This window comes from Copadichromis virginalis, linkage group LG4 (genome assembly GCF_057382275.1).
Source record: "Copadichromis virginalis isolate Kocher_CV1m ecotype Utaka linkage group LG4, C_Virginalis_male_GT1.1, whole genome shotgun sequence".
Classification (NCBI taxonomy): domain Eukaryota; kingdom Metazoa; phylum Chordata; class Actinopteri; order Cichliformes; family Cichlidae; genus Copadichromis; species Copadichromis virginalis.
This window is the reverse complement of record NC_140621.1, coordinates 4,616,658-4,637,792: the sequence shown is the minus strand read 5'-3', so window position 1 is coordinate 4,637,792 and position 21,135 is coordinate 4,616,658. Positions and strand designations below refer to the sequence as shown.

Here is a 21,135-nt window from a genome sequence, read left to right as displayed (position 1 = left end):
CTGTTACAGTTCATTTGTAATGTGCACCCATGTGACAGAGTCTTTATACAGTTATTGTTTTTGTAAGGACACTAAGCTACAGCTCATCTTCATTACTCTCTCAGATTTGATACAGTGTAACTTGCTAACAGGTGCACAGTTTCTCAGTTTTATTGTATTAGCTACATATGCTAATGTAGCGCTCCGCAGATTTGCTGTTATTGTTTATGAGCACTACAACGAAGAGTTAACTTTTTAAACGATAAACCATTAGCATAAAGCTAGTAGAGCCAGAAAGTTAGCTTAGCTGGACACAAAGACTGTACATAATGAGCTGCTGGAAATATCAACTAGCAGACAAAGTGTGGATTCTTCCACAGCAGGAATGTTTCCATTTCCATATCGTTTGCTAAAAACTGAATTTCTAAAGTAACAGTAGTGTGAGGCTGTGTTTGGATTCAGATGGTTATTTAAAGACACACAAACACATACAAAAACATTATTCTTTGCCCAAAATACATTTAATAAAATGTAACTGCGATATACAAAATCACAGGTCCAATAATTAATCATTTAGGAATTTATCAACGGAATGTTTATTTAATGTATAATTTCATGGAAAACTTACATTTTGGTAGTTATTAGTATTATTAATATATCATTAAATATCATTCTCACGTGCTTTTCTGCAAGGTAGTGTGTTGTAGCGTGGTACCAGTAAAACACAAATAGTGTGTCTGTGTGTGTGTGTTGTCAGTTGCTTTAGTACATGCATCATCAGTTCACGTCTTGACAAAAACAAATTTCCTGTATTGTGACTTTTTCATATATATCACAAGCTGTCATCGCTTCTCATGCCTCGCCATCATATCGTTACATCCTGAGTCATATGCATTGCCATGTCATGCTGCCTCATGCAAAGATCTCTGTTCTCATGCTGACATGGGTAAAAAGTGTCTGACAGATACACATTTATGATAGAAGTAGAAGTAATTAATTCCATCGTTCGTTGTTGCATCTCGATGAGGTTCGCTGATAAATCATATCCATGAATCATATTTCATGACCATTTCTTCCTCTCACATCTGTCTGTACCTGTTTCCATCTCTCTCTGTCTACCAATCAGAGTCCGGTCTTCACTTTCAGCCAATCAGAAGTCACCTCCACCTCCGCTTCCTCCTCCAAAGACCCCAAACCAGGAAGTGCCACCACCCCTCGACCTACCCGCCCGGCGCCTGACCCAAAAACCCAGACCTTGCCCTCAAAAGGCCCCGCAGAACGGCCCCAGCTTCACACCATGAAGTCCCTCCCACTCCAGACACCACGCTCCCCTTCCCCTTCGCCCTCCCCTATACTCTCCCCCATTCCACGCTTCTTCAACTTCCCGTCACCATCTGTCTTCAAGTCCAAGAACGTCCACTCGTCCTCTAACTCCTCTGCCACCCCTCCCCCTGTGTCGCAGGTCACACCGCAAGGCTCGCCGCTGCCCACCCCGCTGGGCACGCCTGTGCACCAACTCCAACACCCTTCCTCCACCACCCCTCCCTCCTCTTCCTCCTCGTCTTCTTCCTCCAGAGCGGACGGAGCTGCCTCGCTGTCGCTGACCCCGCCCTCCAGCCCGGGGGGCAGTGGTGGGATGGCTGCCTCGGGCTCTGCTCACTGGAGATCCAGGCTCAACTCATTCAAGAACAACCTTCTGGGCTCTCCGCGCTTCCACAGGCGCAAACTACAAGGTGAATAAGGAGTTTAAGACACACAATTAAAGAAAATAGTCTTTTAGCCAAGAGCAAATGAATCTTATGAAGAGATGAATCCAAGATAGAATCTATTGTTACTAAGAAAGTAGCACGTGTTCCAGCCTGATGCCTGGGGCAGTGTTAAGTAACATCTTATTTTCTAATAATATGTAATTACAGCAATTACATTTGAGCCTGTCATCAAGAATTACTGACCTTTTCTTTCCCTCTCTCTGACTCCAGTTCCTACATCAGAGGATATGTCCAGCTTAACGCCAGAATCCAGCCCAGAGTAAGTACACACATTCAATCAGTTTTCTTTCCTACAACTCAAAGGGGCGCACTGTGTTTTGCAAAATCCTCCTTCTTTCACTTACATGTCTAAAGACCCACAAAGTAAGAGAAAAGCCCATCCCCCATCACCGATCAGATCATCCTCTCACTTTGTTCCTTTCCTTCTATAGATCAGTGGGCTTGTCTCTGAATCAACAATTCAAGTTTGCAGTCATTTCTGATGTCGTAACCGAATGAGCAGCAATTTTTAGATGTTGATCTCTTACATTCAGAATGAATGGAGCCATTCCTGCTAGCTCTAAACTGTCACAGCCAAAAAACAAATATCAAACATTTGTTGGCTGCCAGGGTGAATACAACAATGTTTATTTATTTCTAAAGAACCGGTTTGTGTTAGCACGTAGCATCTAATGCTGCTACAGTCAACATCAGCACTGACTGTCCCCCACAGCACACAGATGTGTTGAAAGTGTAATGCTGAGGCACAGCCAACAGTTTTAAGACCGATTTGAAACCAATATGCAGGAACTGTGTATTGGTTGTTGGTTGCTCTGCTTTTTTCATCTTTTCTTTTGCCTTTTGTGCTTCAGTGCAAACTACACTTAGCTGGCTTTCACCTCTTTAGCGCTGTTTGCTTTTGTGCTACTATCTCTCTTCGCATTTACTGTGTTTTAATACAGCCAACTTTCCATTAAAGCTCTTCTTATGTATATAATTTTTCTGTTTCTGCTGTCAGACAACAGAACAGGTATGGCACGTTAACTCCTTGTTAATTAGCCGTCACTTGCAAGCCATTTTCCAAGATAAAAGTCACGATTTTACCAAAATCACCATAGACATTGGTTTAAGACACAAGTTAAAGCTGCTGTTTGCAGATAAACATTCAGAAACTGAGAGTTTGAAGCATCATGTTCACACCATGCTTCACACTGAAATAAGTCATTTAGAACAAGGCTAAAGGGCTAGTTTATTATAACACAGCAGAGAGTAAGTTTGCTCCAGTATCTTAAGTTTAAGATTCAAACACACACTCTGGGGAGGAGGTGGGCAGATCGAAAATATTAATAGCCTGAATATCAGCACTGGTATCAGTATTGGACCAATACTGGCGCGACAAGATCGATACTTTGTTTCTATCCTCTGTGTTCAGTATGTAGCCGACTGAATTCTTTTTTTGAAAATGAAAAACATTGTAACCTTTGTTGATTTTATTCGTAGCCTACAGCTGACCCAAAGTCGTTTAGAGAAAGACACATTGACATTCCAGGTCTCCAACAAAGCTTGTTTCAAACTTCATGAAAGGCTGAACAGGGTTTTTTTGTTGTCTGAACTTTTTTAATGTTCAAAGTAAAAATCACAGAGATTTAGTGGTGAAGATTTATCTCGTAAGTCATGACACACTGCCCTCCACTACATAAGCTGCACTTATTGGTTGAACATATCGCTGTTGGTATCGGCCTCGGTTTAGGCCATGTAAGTATTTGGTATTGGATCAATACCAGAATTTACAATATGGCACACCTCTACTGGGGGGATGTACGTTGGCCAAAAGCACTTCAAATTAAAAAACAAAACACCAACACATAGAAAAATGCTACAAAAGCACTCAAAACACAACAAACACTCGAGCGAGTGTTTTTTGGAGAGACGGTAACGTCATGGACCAGCTGCAGAAGTGACAAGCTTATGGCAAACAGCTGATAGCAAACATTTATCTACAGTATTAAATGAATCTCATCTTTTTGTCCCTCACGGCACTCTCTCAGAGGACTCCTTTACATGCTCTGGTTTCAGTCACGTTATTTCCTGTCCAAAAACACCAACATTTGCTGGTGTTTTCTTAAGCTGCAGTCCATTTGACCTCTCAGGCCACCGTAGAGATGCCTGACTTACATTATCATATTAGAAAGAGAGAACATGTGGAGCTTGTTATATGGTTTTAGACACTGTTAGACTTTGATTTGCAGTTCAGCCTAAAACACTCAGCAGCAACATATCTGAAAAAGAGTAAATGACAGTAAACAGTCATCTTTCACTAAATAACCAGGTAACTTTTTACCACTTTTACTGTGCTTCACCCAAAAGCCAAAAAACAACTCTGTTACTGTGGGCTGACACATCAAGGATGAAAATACATGTTGCTTAGCTCTCCACTGTGACGTGTGATATTACTGTGTTATCGACTGACTTGGTTGTAGTTGTGCTTTCTTGTCCATTTTTAGTGAATTTAACCTTTAATCTCTGTGCTGTGTCAGTGCTTATGGATGAGTGAGCCATTATTTTTCTATTTGTACTGTATAAAACGTGTGACTGAAACTAATCTGATTAATTTGCAGGCTGGTGAAGCGGTCCTGGTTTGGTAACTTCATCACGCTGGAGAAAGAGGAGCAGATCTTTGTCTTGATCAGAGACAAGCCGCTCAGCTCTATCAAGGCTGACATCGTCCAAGCTTTTCTCTCCGTGAGTGCAGACAAACTTAGATAAGCTTCGACATATTAGTACGATTCCCACGGCGGTGTTAAACGCACAAATTTGAGATTCGATCGTCATAACTTGGCATCACTTTTTTCTTTGTCTTCTGCAGATCCCATCCCTCTGCCACAGTGTGGTGTCTCAGAATAGTTTCCGGGCAGAATACAAGTCCTCTGGTGGTCCTTCTGTCTTCCAGAAACCTGTCAAATTCCAAGTATTACTCCGTTCTTATTACCTCCTCAGCTCTAACAGAAGTGTTTTGCATGTTGTCAGTCAGTCTTGTAAGGAATAAGCACTTTTGATGAACGCTTTGAAGTTCTAAAACCTTTTGGTGGAAATACTCCTTCCTTAAAAGAATTGAGGGTTATAAAAGTACTTAAAACCCCATTTGTGGATCTTTGTTTAACACTTTTTTCAAAAGAAGCTTTGAGGGATGTAAATGTACAGTGAGTGGTCTAGATGGTAGATGTAGGGGTTGTCCAAATTCATAGGCTGCATCCTTCTGAGGACCCGGCCTTCATGGTCTACGTGGACCGGGTCCTCCGAAGGCCGGGTAGGCCGTAAGTGAGCGGCTGTGAAATGGGTCTAGTCTTCAGTTTTGCGTCACCACTGTCTCGGTGGAGTTTAATAAACTCAGCCGTCTGCTCCTTGCTATCTAAAATATAAGAAACAGGACACTGGCGGAAATCCTCGACCATCTCACACTTCTGTTTAGTCAGTTTTCCGTTTGACATTTATTCAGCTGTGTGAAAACTATAACTTTAATCACAGCCAAACCGATTTACTCATGAACAAATAAAACACTAAGTGACTCATATATCCTGTTTACCCAGAGTTTACCCCCGTGGGGGGTTTGAAACGATGTGCCGGGAGTTCGCTTTACTCGCCCTGGCTAGCTATCAAGCTGGTGGGTAACAGACGTCTCCGAAACTGTCGGAGCATTATATGCAAATATGTGGTGTCTTGATAAACAGAGCAGATATTTGAAGTTTACACAGCTACATTCTTGCCTGAAAATATCTTAAAAGTTTATTTTGTGACCCAGAAAGAATAATAAGAGTAATATTAAAACTAAGTACAGTGGGGCAAAAAAGTATTTAGTCAGCCACCGATTGTGCAAGTTCCCCCACCTAAAATGATGACAGAGGTCAGTAATTTGCACCAGAGGTACACTTCAACTGTGAGAGACAGAATGTGAAAGAAAAATCCATGAATCCACATGGTAGGATTTGTAAAGAATTTATTCGTAAATCAGGGTGGAAAATAAGTATTTGGTCAATAACAAAACAACAACAACAACAACAACAACAAAATCTCAATACTTTGTAACATAACCTTTGTTGGCAATAACAGAGGTCAAACGTTTACTATAGGTCTTTACCAGGTTTGCACACACAGTAGCTGGTATTTTGGCCCATTCCTCCATGCAGATCTTCTCGAGAGCAGTGATGTTTTGGGGCTGTCGCCGAGCAACACGGACTTTCAACTCCCGCCACAGATTTTCTATGGGGTTGAGGTCTGGAGACTGGCTAGGCCACTCCAGGACTTTCTAATGCTTCTTACGGAGCCACTCCTTTGTTGCCCGGGCGGTGTGTTTTGGATCATTGTCATGTTGGAAGACCCAGCCTCGTTTCATCTTCAAAGTTCTCACTGATGGAAGGAGGTTTTGGCTCAAAATCTCACGATACATGGCCCCATTCATTCTGTCCTTAACACGGATCAGCCGTCCTGTCCCCTTGGCAGAAAACCAGCCCCATAGCATGATGTTTCCACCCCCATGCTTCACAGTAGGTATGGTGTTCTTGGGATGCAACTCAGTATTCTTCTTCCTCCAAACACGATGAGTTGAGTTTATACCAAAAAGTTCTACTTTGGTTTCATCTGACCACATGACATTCTCCCAATCCTCTGCTGTATCATCCATGTGCTCTCTGGCAAACTTCAGACGGGCCTGGACATGCACTGGCTTCAGCAGCGGAACACGTCTGGCACTGCGGGATTTGATTCCCTGCCGTTGTAGTGTGTTACTGATGGTGACCTTTGTTACTTTGGTCCCAGCTCTCTGCAGGTCATTCACCAGGTCCCCCCGTGTGGTTCTGGGATCTTTGCTCACCGTTCTCATGATCATTTTGACCCCACGGGATGAGATCTTGCGTGGAGCCCCAGATCGAGGGAGATTATCAGTGGTCTTGTATGTATTCCATTTTCTGATGATTGCTCCCACAGTTGATTTTTTCACACCAAGCTGCTTGCCTATTGTAGATTCACTCTTTCCAGTCTGGTGCAGGTCTACAATACTTTTCCTGGTGTCCTTCGAAAGCTCTTTGGTCTTGGCCATGGCGGAGTTTGGAGTCTGACTGTTTGAGGCTGTGGACAGGTGTCTTTTATACAGATGATGAGTTCAAGCAGGTGCCATTCATACAGGTAACGAGTGGGGGACAGAAAAGCTTCTTACAGAAGACGTTACAGGTCTGTGAGAGCCAGAGATTTTCCTTGTTTGAGGTGACCAAATACTTATTTTCCACCCTGATTTACGAATAAATTCTTTACAAATCCTACCATGTGAATTCATGGATTTTTTTTTCCACATTCTGTCTCTCACAGTTGAAGTGTACCTCTGGTGCAAATTACTGACCTCTGTCATCATTTTAAGTGGGGGAACTTGCACAATCGGTGGCTGACTAAATACTTTTTTGCCCCACTGTAGCTGCCGCCATTGTTGGAAACTGGAATTGGCTGCGCTATGCATTCTGGGATAGGTTGGGCCACGAAGGATACACCGACCCATCCTTCAAAAATGGGGAAATGAAGGACGCATTTGGAGGAGTCTTCGAATTTGGACAGCCTTCGTCGCGTCACTGTGATGTAATCGGTCTACAAAAGCAGCCTGATGCTATGATTTTGGACACCCCTGTAAACTAAGTAGATGTAAAACTAAAATGTAAATGTGAACAAAGGACAAATATTTGGCTCTATGAATGAACCAAAACAGAGCAAAATTAACCTATTTTGAAGTGGAGGCCTTATGTGACAGACGAAGTAAGATGCGATGCCGACTTGTTAAAACGAGTGAAACTAGCTAGCTAGCCAATTTATAGAACGAAGGACCCAAATGCTGGAGTCAAGGCAGAGAAAATAACAAAAAGCAAGAAACAGATATCCAAAAAATTTTAAAAAAAGAAATAAAAAAATCGTCATTTACAGAGAATACACTAGGAGAGATACACAGATGCTTCATCAAAGGAAATAGGGTAGACGGGACTACAGGGAGTGCAGAATTATTAGGCAAGTTGTATTTCTGAGGAATAATTTTATTATTGAACAACAACCATGTTCTCAATGAACCCAAAAAACTCATTAATATCAAAGCTGAATGTTTGTGGAAGTAGTTTTTAGTTTGTTTTTAGTTTTAGCTATTTTAGGGGGATATCTGTGTGTGCAGGTGACTATTACTGTGCATAATTATTAGGCAACTTAACAAAAAACAAATATATACCCATTTCAATGATTTATTTTTACCAGTGACACCAATATAACATCTCCACATTCACAAATATACATTTCTGACATTCAAAAACAAAACAAAAACAAATCAGCGACCAATATAGCCACCTTTCTTTGCAAGGACACTCAAAAGCCTGCCATCCATGGATTCTGTCAGTGTTTTGATCTGTTCACCATCAACATTGCGTGCAGCAGCAACCACAGCCTCCCAGACACTGTTCAGAGAGGTGTACTGTTTTCCCTCCTTGTAAATCTCACATTTGATGATGGACCACAGGTTCTCAATGGGGTTCAGATCAGGTGAACAAGGAGGCCATGTCATTAGTTTTTCTTCTTTTATACCCTTTCTTGCCAGCCACGCTGTGGAGTACTTGGACGCGTGTGATGGAGCATTGTCCTGCATTAAAATCATGTTTTTCTTGAAGGATGCAGACTTCTTCCTGTACCACTGCTTGAAGAAGGTGTCTTCCAGAAACTGGCAGTAGGACTGGGAGTTGAGCTTGACTCCATCCTCAACCCGAAAAGGCCCCACAAGCTCATCTTTGATGATACCAGCCCAAACCAGTACTCCACCTCCACCTTGCTGGCGTCTGAGTGGGACTGGAGCTCTCTGCCCTTTACCAATCCAGCCACGGGCCCATCCATCTGGCCCATCAAGACTCACTCTCATTTCATCAGTCCATAAAACCTTAGAAAAACCAGTCTTGAGATATTTCTTGGCCCAGTCTTGACGTTTCAGCTTGTGTGTCTTGTTCAGTGGTGGTCGTCTTTCAGCCTTTCTTACCTTGGCCATGTCTCTGAGTATTGCACACCTTGTGCTTTTGGGCACTCCAGTGATGTTGCAGCTCTGAAATATGGCCAAACTGGTGGCAAGTGGCATCTTGGCAGCTGCACGCTTGACTTTTCTCAGTTCATGGGCAGTTATTTTGCGCCTTGGTTTTTCCACACGCTTCTTGCGACCCTGTTGACTATTTTGAATGAAACGCTTGATTGTTCGATGATCACGCTTCAGAAGCTTTGCAATTTTGAGACTGCTGCATCCCTCTGCAAGATATCTCACTATTTTTGACTTTTCTGAGCCCGTCAAGTCCTTCTTTTGACCCATTTTGCCAAAGGAAAGGACGTTGCACACCTGATATAGGGTGTTGATGTCATTAGACCACACCCCTTCTCATTACAGAGATGCACATCACCTAATATGCTTAATTGGTAGTAGGCTTTCGAGCCTATACAGCTTGGAGTAAGACAACATGCATGAAGAGGATGATGTGGACAAAATACTCATTTGCCTAATAATTCTGCACTCCCTGTATGAGTGGAGACAACTGGGGAACAAGCCACAGATGAAAACAAGTAAAGACAATCAGACCAACAAGAAGTCTAAACCAAGCACTAGAGCAGGGGTGTGGAACTCCAGGCCTCGAGAGCCGGTGTCCTGCAGGTTTTAGATATCACCCTGGGTCAACACACCTGGTAATGGCGTTCATTATTCAGGCTTTTATCAAAGAACTGGGAGCTGCAGTGTACTCGAAGAGGTCTTATAATATACTGAAGATCATATAAAGAAAAGCATCAAATGTACTACAGTACAGTAATGTCACCTTCATGTTCTAAGTAACGGTATGTATTTGTCATGGAGCTGTAGCAGGTGATTACCCTCAGGGACCCGTGTGGCCCACAAGCAGCTGATAGTGCTGAATGAAGCAGGCACTAAATTTGGTTTTATTTAACACAAACCCAGCTGAGTCGGACCTATTATTTTGATAACACACAAATACTGCCTTACACAGTGTACAGATCAGAAATGTTATTCATATGTAAAGTGGTAAACCACTGAAAGTCTTTGTCTGCCTGTATTTTAATTGAAAATAATAATTAAAATTAATTAAAAAAATGTTATAGTCTAATCTTCCATGGAGTACGGCTGAAGGTTGCTCGGTTTATTTTACAAACTCTTTAGCCGAGGTAATCTGGTGTCACTATGTGTAGAATTTGAAAATTTCCAATGACAAAGAAAGTGAGCGTTTTCAAAAATGCAGCAATTACGTGGGCGCTTTGATTTACAGAGTCCTTTTCCTCCCGTAGGTGGACATCGCTTTCTCTGAGGGAGAGAGGGAGCGAGAGAGGGAACGAGCAGAGAGAGAAGGGAGACGAGAGCTGGGCATTTACAGCGTGACCTTCACTTTAATATCAGGTAGGAGACCAGAGTCCTAACGCTTCCACATGTGAGGAGTTACCAGACAGATGCAAATGAATGCTGCACTGTGTCAGGGGCATACTTCAGTTTCTGCAACCTCACCCATTCAGCAGATTAAAGCAGAACCTCTGTGAGTTAAGGTTTGGTTAAACAAGGGGAAAAGGGGGGAAATTAGCCATGTGATACGTCTAAAACAAATTTAATATTCAACCAATGGAGGAAAAACGTCTCGTTTTATAGTTTAAGATTTATAGTATTAGATGAGAAGTCACTGTCAGTGATGAACACATTGGAAAATACACTATTTTTGTTGCAGCTGCTTCACAATAAAAGCCCAGCTTGTTTTCCTAGAAGATCTACAGCGTTCGGAGCAAGAAACAGCAAGGCTGACACTAATGAAACTGTATTACTCTCTGTTATATGCATGTGTTATTTCATTCCTTCACAATCTGTTTGAATCCACTGTGAGGATGGTTGACTGCATTCCTAAAGGTGACAAATACAAGATAGAGAAAATTACTGAAACGATCACAAACACTTAAACTGGGTCTGACATCATCATGTTTGAGCCAATAACAGCACCTGATTTATCAGCTAACAGAGGAAAATACAGTGCTAACTAAAGTCTTTAGATTTTGCTGTGGAAATCAGAAGATGTGTGCAGTGATGTGCAGTTGAGCTTGACAGACGGTATTTGGTAGGACCACCTTTATTCTTCAACATACTTTGAACTCTCAGGCATGTTTTCTCCTTATTTCTTTATTAAGTAGTCCTCAGGAATAGTTCTCCAAGGTTCTTGAAGGACATTCAAAGCTCTTCTTTGGATGTTGGCTGCCTTTTGTTCTGTCCTCTGTCAAGATGATCCCACGCGGCTCTGGGGAGGCCAATCCATAACCGATTGTGTTCCATTGTGCGTTTTTCTATCCAGGTTATGTTTTTACTGGATTGGAAGTGTGTTTAGTATTATTGTCATGCTGAAAAATGAAGCCATTAGACATCTAATCAGACACTTTCCAGATAGTACTGTCACTGTTGTACCTTTCTGCTAACCTTCTCAGCACATGTTGACAAAGACGTGTTAGTACTGACTTTCAGTCCAGTTCCTGTGTATCTCCAAATGTTGATTGTTGAATGTTGTTCATCTGGACGTAGCGTTTTGTGGGAGAAACGTTTCGTCACTCATCCAAGTGACTTCTTCAGTCTCAGCTGACTGCAGGTTTCCCCAAATATTATAAACAGTAGTAGTAGTCCATAAGAGATTACAGGATGACACCAACCTCAGCAACAGGACCACTCTCAGCATCGACCAAGTGTGTTTGCTTTTGGAACTGTGTCTTCATTCCACCTACTTCACATACAGGGGTCAGTTCCACAGGCAGAAACATGGGTGTGCCATGGGCTCCCCAGTTTCACCCATCGTGGCCAATTTGTACATGGAAGAAGTGGAAAAGAGGGCTTTGCTATGCTACCCTGGAACACCACCAAGCCATTGGTTCAGATATGTGGATGACACCTGGGTGAAAATCAAATCTCAGGACGTACTACATGTCACGGATCACATTAACTCAGTGAACCGACCCATCAAATTCACCAGGGAGGATATGAAAAGTGGCAGGTTAGCCTTCTTAGACTGTGAGATTTCCATCAGTAATGGGGGACATCTAAAAGCTGACGTGTACCGTAAACCTACACATACGGATCAGTATTTAAGGTTTGACTCTCATCATCCACTGGAGCACAAACTGGGTGTCATCAGGACGCTACAACACAGAGCGAACACCAGCCCCACTGACACAGCAGCCAGGGAGGCAGAAGAACATCAGGAAGGCCCTGAGTAAATGTGGTTATCCCAGCTGGACTTTTTCAAAGCAGGAAAGGCTCCTAAAGAAAGCTGAGTTGAGACACATTTTTTCTAAACACCGGGTCTCTGTGGCTTTTAAACCCCAAAACACGCTGCGCCAGAAATTGGTCCACCCCAAGGATCGGGTCCCCCGACACAAACAGAGTAACATAGTGTACGCTGTTAAGTGCCAGGAGGATTGTCAGGATTTATACATCGGGGAAACCAAACAACCTCTGGCGAAGCGGATGGCACAACACAGAAGAGCTACCTCGTCAGGCCAGGACTCTGCAGTCTTTACACCTACAGGCCAGTGGACACTCTTTCAATGATGAGGATGTAACATCCTGGACAGGGAGGAACGCTGGTTTGAGGGCGGAGTCAAGGAGGCCATTTACGTGAAAAGGGAAAGACCATCTCTGAATCGAGGAGGGGCCTAAGGGTACATCTGTCACCATCTTACAATGCTGTGATTGCAGCCATTCCCCAACTCTCTGTGAATGGGACTCATGGCCATTGATCAGTGGGCTTTGATCAGTGGGTTTTGGTCAGTGGTCATGAGAATTTGCATAATTAAGATTAAGGAACTGACCTCCCAGCCCATTGTTCTTTCAGTCGGCTGGTTTCAGTCATTATGCAAATGTACTGTTTATAAGATCGGAAACCTGCAGTCAGCTGAGACTGAAGAAGTTTTTCCCACAAAATGCTACGTCCAGATGAACAGAATCAACTTTTGGAGATTTACTTACCTGGATGACTGAGCATGCATCAAGATACTTCCTGTGTAATTTGGCCAACCTCAGCCCTGTTTCCCTTCCACTGAGATCATTTCTGATGATCAACTGAAGGGCAGTTCAGCTCTCAGGTCCTGTGCCAGGTCTTTGCTGGATTTCTTCCTGTTTCTTAAGGTCATGACTTTCACATACTGTTCATCTGCTATAGATAGCTTTTAGGCCTGCTGCCTCTTCTTTTGTCCTCCACTTGTCACACACATCATGCTGAGATATGCCAGGAATTTACTTAATAGCTGAGCCCCTCTAGTGGGCAATGAAGGTATTCCATGTGGGTCTGCATATTAAGAACTTATTGATACTTGGAGGATTTGTCTTTTCTTTTTTTAATTATTGTTTTGGATAAATAAAAAGGGATAAAGGTATTCTCATCTAGGTTTTGGTATTTAGCTTAGATATACTAGGAAAGCCTTACAGGAGAAACTCATCTAATAAAACAAATTCATCCATTTGGTTCTTGCTACCAACACTCCTGTTTTTGACCTGTTTTTCATCTTGGATATCTCCTCATAGGAAAGAACGGTCAAGCATGTAATGGCGCAGTTCAACAAGTAAATGATCAGAAGATCAAACTGTATTACTGAAAATACAAAGAAATACTTCATATTCTCCATGTGTGATGATCAGAGTTTTGATTAAAGGTTTGGGTGGGCCAAACATGACCCAAAATGAGTTACTGAACCCATAAACTCAGCAGGTAAGTGTTCACGAAGGTCGAGTTCAGAAAGCTGTTTTTTAATTCCTTCCAAAGGATAGGAAGTCGCTTTCCAACCAGAGATATTGTCATCTGGTGCAGGTTTAAGGTGCTTTCACATCGGCTTTATTGTTCTGACTCAGAAGCTGTTTCCACTTTTTATGCTGTCTGTGGATAAACCCAGTAGAAATTGGACTTTTAGACTACTGTCCTTTTACCTAAAATACTAACTCATAAGTGACATACTGATTTTTTTCCTCTATTCAGGTCCGAGCCGCAGATTCAAAAGGGTAGTGGAAACCATTCAAGCTCAGTTACTGAGTACTCATGATCAGCCTTCTGTGCAGGCATTGGTTGGTGAGTAGCACCAACACACCACCAACAGCACACGGAGTAGTAGCTTGTTAGCTTTACTTCATCTCTCCCTAACTTTACCTCTTGCCGTTTAGATGAGAAGAACGGTCAGCTTTCCCGCCAGCCCAGCACTCCTACACGTCAGAACTCCAGGAGATCTGAAAGCGGATCGGAGCGGGGAGAGGGGGAGCATGCGGCAGACGGGGGGAGCAGTAGCGGAAGCAGCAGCGGAGCCGTCTTACAAAGACGAGGGTCGGGGAAAGACAAGGCCAGACTCTCGCCGTCCAACGGGACACAGGCTCACCCTTGAAAAGAATGTTGTGGAAGAGAAGTGAGGGCCCTATGCCGGGCCCTTTTCTCTTCCTCTCTTTAGTCCTTTCCACATTCTTTCCTTTCCTATTTCCTTACTTCCTGCCTTGCTTCATACTTTTAGTCCTAAGCAATGGGATGGAAAAAGGGAGAAGATTTTCCTTGAAGCTGATCTAGGGATTTAATGAAGATTTCCCCCTGAAATGGCTCGTTTTCTCAGAAATGTATATTTTTGGAGACTACTGGAGCTGATCTCTAATTAGCCCTAAAGGATAGCTTCACCCTGGTGGGACAAGCCTAAAAACAAATGATGTCCAAAAAGCTCCACTTTACTATGAAAATAGAAGAAATTTAGTTCACCTGTTCCTATGGATCGAAAAAAAAAGCACATGAAGTTCCCACTGACCAATCACATGCAACACATTGTTCAAACTCAACAATCAAGTTCCCACCCGTCAGTCAGAGTGGCTCGTGAAGATGTTGGTCAGTGACGGAGCGCATCAAGGCATTCTCATTCCTCATTTCCTGGCTGTCTCATGAATCAGCAAGTCTTTTCAGCATCACCTAACATGACAGGAAACCATCTCTGCTCTCGTCTCATCAGTTTCTAATTGAAGGCTGCGTTAAGGAATGAAAGTAACGAGCTATAGGGAGAGTCCTGTTTTAGACTCGGTTGTGAAAATGGATTTAATTCTTAAATTATTAGCCAACTTAATGCTGTGCTGACAATGGATCTGATGTAGCTATGTAACATAACCCTACAGCAAAGTGAATATCTTAATCAACAAACACAACTTGCTTGAGTGTATGAGAAGTCCCACAGTCATTTCTGAATTACACTTATTTAAAGCTATGATACCATATTGCCTTTAATGAAGGAGAAGAAAAAGTGGATATCCAGTTAGATTTAGCCCCATTTTAAGGACACTAGGACACACCACAGGCAATGCTAGGGGAGAAAAAGGTGGATACATAAACACAGGAGGTCGAGCAGTATCCGTTCAGTAGTAGAAAAGAAGAACAAGTTGTGAAAAGCCTCCAAAGCAATCTTGGAGAAATATTTTGTTAAAAGAGGTTTGTCTCATATAACATTCACATGCCATATACACATGGTTTTATTGTTCACCGTAGTTCTGTTCTACATACTGGCTATGACGTCTTAAACTTGCGCCCTAATCGGAACCCCATTTTAACCCTACGCTGCAACCTTCTGGTTGTTTCTGGTTACTGCGTAAGTTAGGATGTAGATTTCCTGCAGAAGTCTAAATCAAGCTTTACCTTCCATAAGTGGATCTCCAACAAAGAAGTGACAAAATCTTTGTTCCCTGGCAAAGTGCACGCCAGCGTTCAGACAAAGCTAGTATGAAGCTTTAGCGTTAAAAATAACCAGTCTCCTTTTCCACAAACAGCAGTTGCACATGAAGGCCTTGCAAGTATGTGGACCTGTCAAATGCTGATTGTCTTATCTAAGCTTCTCAGCATTTCTCTGTTTTTCCTTTTTTGTCCTTGCTCTAACACAAGTCTGTGTTAGTCCAACCAGCGTCAGGATACGGTCACATTGGAAACCCACAAATATTCACCTGATAGCTTGACTTAAGTTACAGTAACATATTTTTAGAACTTATTAGGTCCTAAGAGATTGTTTATGTATCTACACATCCTCTCCATTTTTGTTTTTCGTGTCTTTATAAAGGCCAACTTGAATCAAACAGCTCCAGCTACCCAAAAGTGTTGTGAGTAAATTTGTCTTCAATTTCTGATTGTTGGTAGCATGTCTTAATGATGACTTGGTGATGAGTGAGAACCTACACAGATCGTCATTAAAATTTTGGTGAAACTGCCAGCCTTTAAACTTTGAAACACACTATCAGCAAATCGTTTAACTTAGCTTAACTTTCCTTTGGATGATTTCCTTGGATGATTGAGCATCCATCAAGGCTTTACTGAAGCACTGTGCTACAATCTGTAATGTAACCTGATGTATATCTCCCTTGAAATGTGACTACACATCACCATCTGACCATCCCGCTGGCATAAATTCTGGAAATGGCTACTTACGTAGAGATCCCGCACACAATAGGAGTTTAGGCTTGACATGTCTTTTTACTGCAACCAGATGGCAGTCAAGTAATTTGGTTTAGAAAAACGAGTCGTATATCTACTGTTTTTTATTTTTTTTATTTATGAAGTTCCGAATTCTGAAAGCTGCAAATAACTCAGTTATCTTATCCATTTCGCATGAACAGTGCTGTTTTCAGACAGCGATGACACGATGGAAAAACATTATCCACCCTTATTCAGATTTTAGCATTCATGCAGTATTCTTGGATGGCTGTACACACTGCTAGCTTTATAGTTTAGCTACCTTTTCTGTGTTACCTAAATAGATTGAAACAGAATCATTGAAATTAGCAGATATGTAATTTCCTTTTTGTAGTTCTTTTTAATAAGTGGTTTGTAAAATTCCTGATATTTCTTTCTTAAAAGTTACACACAAGCCAGCACATGCTGGACAAATATGACAGTTTCATTTTGATAAATTTAGAATACAATGAGCTACAGCTCAATATTTGCTAAACCTTTATATGCAGGGTAGGGCGCTGATTCTACCGAGCAGCAGATGCATGTGAATATTGTACTGAGAAAAATTCAAACCTCTCCCTCAATAGAAAAGACAATTAAGAAATGACTTGCAGGGAACTTCTATGCTCATTTCCAGACCATGATATTTCTACTTTGGAACACTAGAGCATCATTGCATGATTTACAGTTTTTAAAATATAATTTCTTTAATCTTTTAAAAATCCTACCTGTAACCCTTCAGTCGTTTTAGACCAGGGGTGGGCAATTCCAGGCCTCGAGGGCCGGTGTCCTGCAGGTTTTGGATCTCACCTTGGGTCAACACACCTGAATCACATGATTAGTTCGTTACCAGGCCTCTGGAGAACTTCGGGACATGTTGAGGAGCTAATCTAGCCATTTAAATCAGCTGTGTTGGTTCAAGGACACATCTAAAACCTGCCCTCAAGGCCTGGAGTTGCCCACCCCTGTTTTAGACCCTCCCTACAAGCCCACTTTCTTCCAATTGTCTTGTTTCTGGAAGCCTGCAGAGGGGCAGGACCCAGAGCTTGTAAACTGTACTGACTGAATTATGACTGTAGCAGATGAAGAAAAGAAACTCATTCTGGTTGATGTCAGCTTGTACTGTGAGTTGACTGAAATCCTTTGGCTCACTGGCATTACATTTACATATGTTCATTGCATTAATATGTTTGCATTAATATATCTTAACACTAGACATACAAATCATAATAGGTCCTCTTAAAGGTAAATGTGGAAGAAGTCTTTTTAAACAGGACACCCAGGTGTTTGTTTGCTTTTTTGCCCAACAGCTGGGCAACAGAAACCCATCCTCAGCTGCATTTCCTTTGATAACAATGCAAAACTGGCAGGTTACAAATAACTGCTTTGTGTCTGTAGTCATAAAGACTCTGTACACAAACTGCCTGGCAAGGAAAATGAAGCCACATCTAAGGAATGAAAGATGCTTTTTTTGGTTTCTACTGTATTTCATTTTTATACTCTGATCCAGCTTTTGCGTATGGGTATGTTTTGTTTTTTTAAGTTTTTTAAGTTTTAGAGTCTAACACCAAGATAGCACCAACCATGTGAATGTCAAGAAACGTTTTTGAAACTATTTAAGAGGGCAGAAATAGTTTGTTTGTCTATTTATTGAAAAATTTTATTTATTTATTTATTTATTAATGTATTTATGTATTTGTGTATGTATTTATTTGCATTCCTGGATTATTTTCAATAATGGATATAGGTGGTTATAAAGACAGGGAAGTGTTAGTTAGATGTCTGGTACTGCAGACAAAAACTAAACAATTAGTCCAAAGTTTTTTTGTTTAAAATTCTAACATTTTAATGCTGCAAAACAGCCCTTTAAGCTTTATGTTGTGATTCTGCACTTTAGATTTATTTTGTTATTATTTTTGCCATTAGAGATGTCCATTTTATAATGCGAGACCAAGATTTCACACACATAAAATACCTTCAGTGCTGAGTCTTTGCCTCTTTTAGGTGTTTGTTCAGTTCAATTTTTTTTTCTTAATTGAGACCTCAAACGAAAAGACAGCAGGATGATAATCTGCTGGAATGTTATGTAATTACTTGTTGTAACAAAGAAGTCCGTGTTTCTGTGTGTCTCTATGTACAACACACACGCTAAGGCCTTTCAAATTAAAGGTCCTTTTCAGCCCAGTTAGATATGTGTCTTTGTGGATAAAAGGAGCATCATTATCTTAATTATTGAATTGATTTGAGTGGGAAAATTCCAGTTTGTCCACTAAATTGGCTTAGTAATTTGGCACCAAATTCATGTATTCTAGGTGGTTTTCTGCACTTTGTGTTTAGAACTAACTGGTAAATGTTAGCATGCTATTAGGCCCATCTAAAAAAAAGAACTTGGTGAGCATTATACCTGCTGAACATTTGCATATTAACAATATATACACATAGCAATTACAATCTTACTGTTTCAGAGCTACCAATGACTATTGCTGAGCTAACAGTTAGCTATCAGTTAAGAATTGGCATGTTTGGTTAGCATGGTGCATTTACAGACTGTGTGTAACTGTTGTGGGTACACTGCACACAGTTACTTCTTAATTATTACTAACAGTCTAATAAAATATAATTTCACTCTGAACAAAAGCCAAGCCATGTTATTTATCAAATAATTGCGTTAAACTGCTCTAGAATACCAGTACAGTGTCTCCAGTTAGCTGAGGTGATAGCTAGCAAAAGGCTACAGGCCTAACCCAGTCGCAAAACAGCCCTATTCATTCTTAATGTTATTATTAAGAAATTATGTAAGGGCAAGTTATATAAAGTGTCACCCCCTGGGATATTAGCTAACAAGAAAACAAATATTTATTTATTTTTGTACCACCGTGTAAATGAGTTTATTCTGCATTTTAATATGGAAATCGATGGGACTGATGTGGACATTTGAGGTACTGTAGTTTTTGGGCTTCTACTTTGGCTTCATATTTGAGCCCCAGAGGACGTTACTTGCTTGGCATGCTAACATTGACATTTAGCTCAAACACTGCCAAGTATTACAATGCTAACAGTTTACAGAGCAGTCATGTGCACTCCTTGTAAAACATTTTGTGTAGTTTCATGCAAACCAGCTTCATTCCTCACCGACCTTCAGGCGTGTTTGTCATTACATCTTTTTTTTCTCCTTCTTTTTTTTGCTATATTCCTGGTTGCTTTTACAAATTCTGCTTCAGCTGCCTATAAATAGTTTAAAAGAAGAAGCTGCAAAATGAAAGTTTTCACAGCAGAGCCCCTCATGACGTTTTGACATCTTTCCCTTTTAGTGGATACAATCACTTGTGCTGTCTTCAAAAATTTTATTTTTTTCCATTCCCATTCTCATAATGTACACCTGTGGGAAAACCCAGCAGTGAGATCCACACACCTGACAGGTCAGAGTTTTGCGAGTGTTAAAGTTGCACACTCAAATACACAAAAGGTAGTGTTAGATCTTTTTATTAAAACAAAGGTTCATCTTTCATCCACTTAGAAGAGAAAAAGAGCTAAAGGATTGAAATAAGAAGAGGAAAGGAACCTTCTAAATTTTGCTCCACTGAGCAAACACTGCATTTTAATCCATTCAAAGACACAACAGGGCGCTTGGCTTGATTGCGCAAAACTCCCTTATTGAAAGAAATCTCCCCCCTCACTCATTTCCTCCTTTATCCTCCACCTATTCACTTAAGATTTTCTACATTTTCTTCCTCCCATTCCTCCCCTTTGTATTCCTGGACTCCTGCTCCACCCATCCTATCCCTCACCACATGCACATATCTCACCTCCGTATATAACCACCCCTCTTGTATACATTTTATACCCAGTATACTTCGACAAAGATGCTGTATACATTTGTATACGCTGTGTGCCTGTCTCCATTGTATGCCATCCATATCTATGTAGCGTTCACTATGTTTTATTGACACTGTAGTCACCATACAATTCTTCCTCTCATCATTATTGCTCATTCTTCTTCTGCAGTTAAAGTTGTACGACTATAATCTCCTATCATGTCCCTCCTCCATGTCCGCCCTTGCTCCGCCACTCAAGCCCCACTCCCAACTCCCATCTTGTGACCCACACTCCACACAGAAGAAAAAGAATGTTTCACTCTGGAGAAATTCATGATGTGAGAAATAAACGGAGGGCGGAGGTGGAGCGTAGGAGAGGGTGGGGTCGAGAAAACAGCTCACCCAATTAATGACAAAGAGAAATGTCTGTAGTATAATTACAAAAGAGGAAAAGTGCACTATTATGACAATGATTATTATTGCCTGTGAAAAATACTGACCAATAAACAACAATGGATATATGTATGTGTGTGTCTGTGATGTGTTTCAAAGCATTCAACTCATTAAAATGCCGAGTAATTATCTTTACTTGAAATTGTATCGAAATCAGTATCATAGTTATTAGTTCCTGTCATTTCCTTCCTTTCCTCAGTTAATGCAACTCAACAGCACAAATCACGTATATCGCAAGACGCCCTTTAATACACTCTGCACTTGATGGTGTTCCTCAGTCCATCATTTTGGTGACAAAATATCAAACATGATGTAAGCTCTTTTTCTCCCAGTAGAGGTTACTGTATTTGGTAACTTGGTGAAACGGGAAATCCAAAAATGGCTTCCCCATGCCTTTCCATGAGGACGTCGAACCACGTAGAGTTCTCCCAGCCAATCTGCAAACTTCAAGCTTCTCACAATGAAGTCATGATAGCTGACTAATCACCAGTGGCCTGGACCATTTCAAACTACAGCCCTACAGTAATAACACTGAAGGTTAGGACTTCATATGTATAACAGTGGCAAATTATTAAAAGTCAAATATCATATGGTTGAAGGGTTGTTCTTCAACCC

The 21,135-nt window shown here is 41.3% G+C and overlaps 1 protein-coding gene across 2 annotated transcripts in view; it reads left to right on the top strand.

The window, feature by feature from the left end:
• The window catches only part of LOC146710626 (serine/threonine-protein kinase BRSK1-like), a 37,842-nt gene extending 17,252 nt beyond the window's left edge, over nt 1-20,590 (top strand). The window contains exons 14-20 of one of the 2 annotated variants that reach the window (XM_085453219.1): nt 1,442-1,712; nt 1,959-2,007; nt 4,346-4,469; nt 4,594-4,695; nt 10,071-10,179; nt 13,775-13,864; nt 13,957-20,590. In XM_085453219.1, coding sequence (XP_085309345.1) covers nt 1,442-1,712; nt 1,959-2,007; nt 4,346-4,469; nt 4,594-4,695; nt 10,071-10,179; nt 13,775-13,864; nt 13,957-14,171 — 960 coding nt within the window. In that variant the 3' untranslated portion in view covers nt 14,172-20,590. Of the gene's footprint in view, nt 1-1,105; nt 1,713-1,958; nt 2,008-4,345; nt 4,470-4,593; nt 4,696-10,070; nt 10,180-13,774; nt 13,865-13,956 lie in introns of both variants that reach the window. The other variant, XM_085453218.1, reaches the window with a different exon arrangement.
• Nucleotides 20,591-21,135: the final 545 nt, after the last annotated feature.